This window comes from Mytilus galloprovincialis, chromosome 8 (assembly GCF_965363235.1).
Source record: "Mytilus galloprovincialis chromosome 8, xbMytGall1.hap1.1, whole genome shotgun sequence".
Classification (NCBI taxonomy): domain Eukaryota; kingdom Metazoa; phylum Mollusca; class Bivalvia; order Mytilida; family Mytilidae; genus Mytilus; species Mytilus galloprovincialis.
In genome coordinates this window covers 68,111,457-68,120,088 of record NC_134845.1, presented here as the reverse complement: position 1 = coordinate 68,120,088, position 8,632 = coordinate 68,111,457, and the positions used below count along the sequence as shown (strand labels likewise).

General features: G+C 32.4%; 1 protein-coding gene across 1 annotated transcript; it reads left to right on the top strand.

Annotated features, from left to right (window-relative positions):
* The first annotated feature begins 922 nt into the window (after nucleotides 1-922).
* Nucleotides 923-8,346, top strand: LOC143042424 (heat shock 70 kDa protein 12A-like). The gene is made up of 8 exons (XM_076214708.1): nucleotides 923-1,048; nucleotides 1,673-1,711; nucleotides 2,393-2,497; nucleotides 2,734-2,838; nucleotides 3,564-3,869; nucleotides 4,500-4,727; nucleotides 7,006-7,159; nucleotides 7,718-8,346. The coding sequence occupies exons 1-8, from the start codon at nucleotides 1,031-1,033 to the stop codon at nucleotides 8,314-8,316; spliced, it is 1,554 nt and encodes a 517-aa protein (XP_076070823.1). The 5' UTR covers nucleotides 923-1,030; the 3' UTR covers nucleotides 8,317-8,346.
* The last annotated feature ends 286 nt before the right edge of the window (nucleotides 8,347-8,632 follow it).

The following is an 8,632-nucleotide window of genomic DNA, read 5'->3' as shown; positions in this document are numbered from 1 at the left end:
AAAAAAGGAATTCTTAAAGCTTACTTTGACAAATTTTAAACTACTTTTATTTCAACAAGTTTAAATTACATGTTCTAAAATAGAGATAAGAATTGTTTACATTGCAGTAAATTTAAGTCTTTGAAATTTTATTCAAAAACGCTATTAAACATCACTAAGAGCCAATAGTACAATAATTTTGTGTTTTATAAATTAGTGCCTTCGATAAGTAAAAGTCTTCATAGAACAGTCTCATTTTCATACCGGTATTCGAAATGTCTCGTTTCGTTGCTATTACAACAAATATGTCATAATAACATGACAGAGAGTTTTGTTTCGGAATATTCTAGATAAATATACAAAAATCAAATTTTAGACAATGTACCCTCCTAAGACTGGAAATGGCTATTCACATATAGTTAACGGCGTTTTTCTCACAATGACGTCCTACCTCCATAAGCCTGGATATGTCGTGGCTGGTCACATATGTGTAAATTTAGATGCGTTTTATTATGAAATTCAATATTCATATAAAAAAAGAAGATGTGGTATGATTGCCAATGAGACAAATGTCCACAAGATACCAAAATGACACAGACATTAACAACTAAAGGTCACCGACAATGAGCAAAGCCCATACCGCATAGTCAGCTATAAATGCCTCGATAAGACAATGTAAAACAATTCAAACGAGAAAACTAACGGCCTTATTTATATAAAAAAAAAATGAACGAAAAACAAATATGTAACACTTAAACAAACGACGACCACTGAATTACAGGTTCCTGACTTGGAACATACTTAAATAATGTGGCGGGGTTAAACATGGTAGCGGGATACCCCATAACCTAGGACAGTGGTATAACAGTACAACATAAGAACGAACTATAAAAATCAGTTGAAAAAGGCTTAACTCATCAGATGGACAACTTCCCTTTTAGCAGGATATCTAATGATTGTGATTTTTTTTTTTATTTGTAGGAAAAAAAAATGAAAACAATCATTGTGATAAATAATCCATGAGCAAAAGGAATTGAAGCATTACTTCAAAATGGGAACTTCAAATTCAGTAAGGCATTAACTACTTTTTGATTATAATAACTGGAACTCAGAGAAGCCAAGAGTATCAACTGAAACAAACGGAATTCTAGGCCTTCAATGCTTTTCAACTCAGAAAATCATTTAAACTTTTTTTTATTTGAGCGTCACTGATGGGGCTTTTGTAGACGAAATGACGAAAAAGATAGGTTTTAACGACCATGACTACCCATGATGGTATTACACGGTCGGAAGACGAAATGCTTTATAATGTACACAATTTAAATTGATGTATATAAGATGAGTTTTATTGCTTTTTCTGTACTTTTTTTTCTAGTATAATGTCTATCTGAAGATGCTTGGTTAAATATTTGTTAATCTTCCTTTTTGTGTCAACCAATTAAAACATATAAACGATTTCCAGTGGTACATTGTTGAGTTATAGTGGTGACACGGTCAGTATATGCAGATGACATCCTTTCCTTTATATGAATACTGAATCGCTTTGTTTTAAATTGAAGAATCAGAAATATATATTAAGTGAGTAACATCTTAAAAAAGTATTTCAAAGCATTATGCAATCTCTGTTAATTTCAATAATGTTGAAAAAATGTTTTTGAATATTCAAAATGATTGATTTGATTAAAATTTTCAGAAAAAAACCAATGACGCAAATACAACTGTGATACCAGACGTGAGTATTCAAAAATAAGTTTATGTAATTGTTCTGCTATGTGTAAATATACCAGTCAGCAATCAATTAAAATTGAGAATGGAAATGGGGAATGTGTTTGTCTTTTCCAATTTCTACTCCACCGAAACCATATATTGTCTAGCCGCTGAAATCGTATTACAAAGTTAAAGAGATAAAAAAAAAAAAGAATTTAAAATATTGATAATAAATACAATAAATATTGAAATCGATTGTCAAGTTTTCCATATACTATGTTTGACAATTCTAATTAGGATAAATATTTATGGAAGTCAATCTCTACTGAATAATCTTATCAAAAGTCATGTGATGGTGGTATATTGTTTCGACTTGCTTTTCCAATTTACGAATAAAAACAAAGTCATTTGAATCAGGTGGAATACTTTTGTTTTAATTAAGGGTGCACTCTGTTTATAATTAAAAATGAATGTATCCATTACTCTGGCAGATTTAGAAATGTTTTGATTTGATTTACAGAATATTTCGACAAGGTACGAATTGTCATATTGTCATAAACGTTTATTTACCTAACGATAAACACTTTGATACGCCATGATGTACAGCAGGTTTCTTAGAGCATATATACATTATATTGATGGTTTTAATGATATTTTGGTACATTCATTTTGATTGTCACGTAAGTTTGCTTATTTCATCTTAAAGCACCATGAACAGCAGCAAAAAGACAACGCACAATTAAAAAAGGAATCAAGACAGCCGGTGAAAGTTACAAATCAAACCCACCATCAAACGACAGGCACTTTACAGGTATATAGTCTTCAAGAATTTTATTTCACATTAATTTATCGTAAATTCAATTTCATTATGTAATTCTCTCTCTCATTGATGTTTTCTCTCTCTCAAAAAGTTGAAAAGTAATGTTATGGTACATGAAACATTCAATTACTTCGTCGATGTTAATCATGCTAATGCTAAAAGGTGATTTAATTACTCAATACATAGAATATACATCTTTAATCAAATTATAACTTTTTCTTAATCAGTCTTTGCAGAAGCAACAGCAAGACCGCACCTCATTAAATAATGCACCAAAACCGTCAGTGGTATATACAAGTGGACATCGTCCTGGAAAAGCAAGCAGTCTGAAGGTAAGTTGTTAATAGAGACATACACAGAGTACAAAGCGTTGTCCTTACGTTGCTCTTCGAATGTAGTAGATGAGATTATCAACAAGTGTTGAGCATGACATTTAATTAGTCAGATTTGTGCTACCTTAATATATGATGTACATCTATATACATGTATCTTCGAACATGTTGACCATTAACAATTCCCGACAGCTCAGCAAGTGGATAACACCTATCGCTTAACCCTTTCGGAAAATCTTACTTTCATGAAAGACAGACGAGATATAGCTGGACCTAACGTATGCAAAGTAATTTGAACATGTGTATTTGGACTTATTCCAATGTTTTCATAATATATTTTTCTGAATAGTGTGTTTACTAGTTTCATTTCAAACACTAAAAAATGTATATTAATACAACAATAATATCACTTTGAACGCCTATACATTAAATCATAAACATAAATTGAAAATAGCTGATTTTCGCAAGTACACTTATGTGTGCCTTCCTTTGATCAACAGATGCCGTAATACATATAACAAGCTACATGTATTGCCATGAGGAATTCGCCATATAAACCAGTTTATACATATCTAAGGTTTCATTAACCTCTTAATATCGCGAAACAGTTATCGGAATATTCTGCAGTTACGAAATAAAGATACGTTAAAACCAATAAATAAGACGGAAAATCGTACAGGCTTTTGTATATGTTTTTTTTTATCGTTGATGGACCTTCTTTGCAGACAAAACAATTAAAGAGAGAAGTTATTGTTGCCATTGAAATTGGATACTCCCATTCAGGATATGTCTTTTGTTTGGGTGAAAAGTATGCGTTAGAGGGCGTAGGTCTATATTGCCCGAACTGGGAAGCAAAAGACAAAAGGGGAGTTAATTTCAAAACATCCACGGCGATTTTATTCCGACCTAACAAATCTATCCATAGTATAGGTTACGAAGCAGAGGAACATGTCAGCAGAATTCAAGGTGAACCAGATGCTGGAAAATGGTTCTTTTTCAAAAACTTCATGGTTGAGTTTAACAATCTGAAGGTAAATAAGTATATCGATATAGGAAGATATGGTCTGCGTGCCAATAAGACAACTCTCCATCCAAGCCACAGTTTATAAAGGTAAACCATTACAGGTCAATGTACGGTCTGCAAAACTGAACCTAGACTCACATCGAACAGCAAGTTAAAGAGCCCAAAAAATTACTAGTGTAAAACCATTCAGACGGGAAAACCACATGACCATTGATCTATTCCATATAAAAAACGAGAAACGAGAAACACTTCTGAACCACATAAACAGATGACAACCACTGAACATCAGATTGGTTTGTGAATAGAAATACAAGTTAAAGCTTATTGAATGTATGCTTTAGAAAAAACAGTTTCTTTGGTAGTCATTCTAGTAAGTCAACTCAGAATGTACTCATAGTTTTTTTTACTCTATTCAATTGGCGTTGGAATCATGTGATACTTACAAAGCCGTGTCTATCTTACATGGAGACATAACTATCGATGACTCTTGCTATGCTTTATATATAACTAAGAAATGTAGGTTTATTTGAAGGAAAAACATTGATGGCATCAACACATACTCATAACCAGCGGTAGTTACAGTATCAACTCCTTTCAATTTTTAGTTGCTCCATTGATATTTTCTCTCTCTGTGAAGGGCAAAGCTGTTGAAGATTTCAAGATAAAAGATTTCTGCCAAAATAAAGTTACAATGAAAGCGGTCGATGTAATATCCAGCTTTATTAGTCAAATGAAAGACGAACTGAGGAATGAATTATCAAGACATCAATTGGGGTATAACGACAATGATATACAATGGATGTTAACAACACCAGGGAAATTGGAACCCTCACAGCTGCAACTTATGAACACCGCTGCTATAAAGGTAATTATTGGATGTATTGAGTCTTTGAAATTACAAAAAGCTCTTTCATCTTGAAGTTGATGTTGTGGAATGATTCATAGATTTAACTACTACGACATAAATATTAGTATTCCTTACCGCTGGTATTCTAGACTATGTTCAATCTATATAGGAAGATATAGTATGAGTGCCAATGAGACAACATTCCATATAAGTCCCAATTTATAAAAGTAAACCATTACAGGTCAATGTACGGTCTGCAACACGGAATCTAGACTCACATCAAAGAGCAACTTTTAACGAGCCCCATATTCTGACTATATTATTTATCGTGTCTGTTTAGTTAACGCATCAATGTAAATGTAACGGAAATTGATGAGACTGTCAACAAAGTGAGAGGGTTAGCGCTATAAAACCAGGTTTAATCCACCATTTTTTACATTTGAAACTGCCTGTACCAAGTTAGGAATATGACAGTTCTTGTCCATTCGTTTTTGATGCGTTTTGTTTTTTGCTTTTGCCATATGATTATGGACTTTCCGAAATTGATTTTCCTCTAAGTTCAGTATTTTTGTGATTTTACTTTTTCCCATACAAATTTCTTAAATTTAAAAAAAAAATGTGACAATTTATGACAAAATTAGCAAAGACCCATCGAAAAAACATCTGATAAACAAGTTTGATAATACTTTTAGATATTTGGATGATATTTTGGCTCTGAATAATGACGACTTCAGTATGTATACTAAAGAAATCCTGTTGAACTTACTTTAAATAAAGCTAATATTAACAATGACCACTGCCCTTTCCTCGATCTTGATATCTATATCACCAACGAAAAGCTCAATACTACAATTTATGATAAATGAGATATTTTAACATTTCCTATAGTTAATTGACCATTTTTAGATGGTGACTTCCCTTGTCACCATCTTACGGTGTTTATATATCTCAACTTGTACGATTCGCTCGTGTATGTAACAATGTTTCAGATTTTAACGAGAGAAATTTATGTATTACTATAAAAATTATTACACCAGGGTTTTCGATATCACAAACTAGTCAAAACATTTACTAAATTTTATCATCGGTATAAGTACATCATTCATAAATATAGCTCAACATGCAGACATCTTATACGTTCAGGTATTTTACATCCAATTTTTTATGGAAATATTCTTTATAAAGCACAAAAATGTCATTATTCACCTCAGAAACTAATAAAACCTTTCAATAGACTTATTAAGAAGGGATATAGTTCCGATACTGTTGTCAGGTCATTAAAGATTGCATATTTTGGCGTTAATATTGATTCACTCATAGGGTCTTTGCATCGGAACTAAACACATTTATTCAAAAACCAGTTGTTGGGATGACACGGGCTATGTTCTGTTCATATATATTATGATGGTATGATACTAAACCCCTAATGGGAAGGATTGTGCCTGATATTCATATGATGAAGACATAATCTTTCAATCAGTTTAATTGAAGTCTGGAGCTGGCATGTCAGTTAACTGCTAGTAGTCTGTTGTTATTTGTGTATTATTGTCATTTTGTTTATTTTCTTTGGTTACATCTTCTGACATCAGACTCGGACTTCTTTTGAACTGAATTTTAAGTGTGCGTATTGTTATGCGTTTACTTTTCTACATTGGCTAAAGGTATAGGGGAGGGTTGAGATTTCATAAACATGTCAAACCTCGCCGCATTTTTGCGCCTGTCCCAAGTCAGGAGCCTCTTGTCTTTGTGAGTCTTGTATTTTTTCAATTTTAGTTTCTTGTGTACAATTTGGAAATTAGTTTGGCGTTCATTATCACTGAACTAGTATATATTTGTTTAGGGGCCAGCTGAAGGACGCCTCCGGGTGCGGGAATTTCTGGCTACATTGAAGTCCTGTTGGTGACCTTTTGCTGTTGTTTTTTCTATGGTCGGGTTGTTGTCTCTTTGACACATTCCCCATTTCCATTCTCAATTTTATGAGAACAATTACATATAAGTTAGGTAATCTTTTTTTTATTATCTGGCGGTATACATATTCCATAGAAAAAGAAATACACCTAAACAAAAATACGACATGCGTGCATCAATATTATTTTAAAAATCTTGTTGAGAGTGTTTCATATATTTATTTGGTGTTCAAATTCGTTGAGATTTTTCTTTTATTAAAAATACTCCGAATATATGATTCTATATTATTCCTGATTTGTGTAGAATGGCGTTTGGATAACAATTTGAATTTCGTGTAGTTTGTATAATACGTGCCAATGGAATTTTAAAGATGATGATTATATTACAGGCTGGTATCAAAAATGATCAGTTAACTCTTGTACAAGGACCCGAAGCCGAACTAATGTATAATCGGACATTTACAAGATCCCCATCTACATTTGGTGAATATGAGATATCGCCACTTCCAAAAAACTACAGATCGATATTAGTACATCTAGGAGGTCAGTACGATGTTATCCTATTCTTAGCATTATTTGTTCACATTTCGAATATTGCGACTTCAAATATATACCATGTATACAAAAGATGTTTCCTAATCACTTTTCAACAAACATCTCTTTATGTTGCTTAGCGTTGATAAAAAGTATTTTGTATTCAATTGCAGGGGTTGCACCTATATTTCTATGTTGTTTGCACATAATTACATCTATTTAAAGACTTGTATAACTTGTTGATAAACCTAGACTGTATAACTTTTATAATATTTATATGACATGTATGAAGAGTAGTTGCAAATTGATTGTAAAACGATTAAAGTAGTTATCCTGACAACATCAATGATGCACATTTGCACACACATATGTGTACTTGAAAGGTTGTTAATAAGCGTAATTTCACGTTTGTTTAAACACTGAAAAAACGAATTGTGCATCATTAAGTGAGTATCACCCATTAGACAATTTTGAACTTCTTTACAATTTTGAAAAGAAACCTAGTTATTTTGAGTCAATATGTAGTCACGGGAGGAGTTTAGTTCATATTAGTACTTCTTATTTCAGGTGTCGCTATGAGTTTGACTGTTGTAGATGTTAACGAAACGAAAACAAAAATTCTTGAGACAATTTTCAATACAAATGAAAGCGCAAAAGACGAGTTCTTAAAATTCTTAACGCGCTTATTTGGAGGGGACGTTTTGACGTTTTTAAGAGAGTATCATCCATTGGACTATTCGGAACTTCTATATAATTTTGAAAAGAAAATGAGATATTTTCAGTCAGATAAAGTAGTAACAGTTCGAGTTCCTCCTGGATGGTATGATGCATACAAAGAATTTACGGGTGACACACTGACTAATACAATTAACCAAACAACATTCAGCGAAGCAGTTACATTTCAGAATGATAAAATCAGGATAAGTCCAGAGTTTTTCCGCAAGTTTTACGAAAATGCTACACAATGCATTATGGAAGAGGTAGAAACAACTTTAGAAAAACAACCAGCATTAGAAATCGGCATTGTATTTGTAGCAGGTGATCATGTAGACCGGGTGTTTGTAAATACATTGCAAGAACGATATCCGGCTCTTAGGGTTATTGTTTCAATTAATCCAGAACTTGTTGTACTGAAGGGATCTGTTTTATATGAGATCATGGAATAACAAAAATCTAAATAAATACGATAAAAAAAATATTACTTTAATTCATTTTAAAAGTAAGGCACATACAGAATGTTGCAGGGGGTAAACATGTTTGCGGAAGCTGATACTTTATCCTTAATTAAAATTTATTAAATACAAACAGGCCGTTAACAGAGAAAAACTTAATATTGTGCAACGCCTGAGTTTAAGTATAGACATAGTGTTGGACTGTATGCATAGATGTAAAGTAATACTGTTTAGTTCTGTTATGATAAATTTATGTTTGTGTTGATAAGATCAATAGTAACATGAATCTGAAAATAATATCACCGAGAAA

Excerpts from the sequence above, each read along its gene's own strand:
- LOC143042424 (XM_076214708.1), top strand. Across the intron at positions 2,839-3,563 it reads GAAAAGCAAGCAGTCTGAAG|ACAAAACAATTAAAGAGAGA; the intron begins GTAAGTTGTTAA and ends CCTTCTTTGCAG. Across the intron at positions 4,728-7,005 it reads TGAACACCGCTGCTATAAAG|GCTGGTATCAAAAATGATCA; the intron begins GTAATTATTGGA and ends ATTATATTACAG.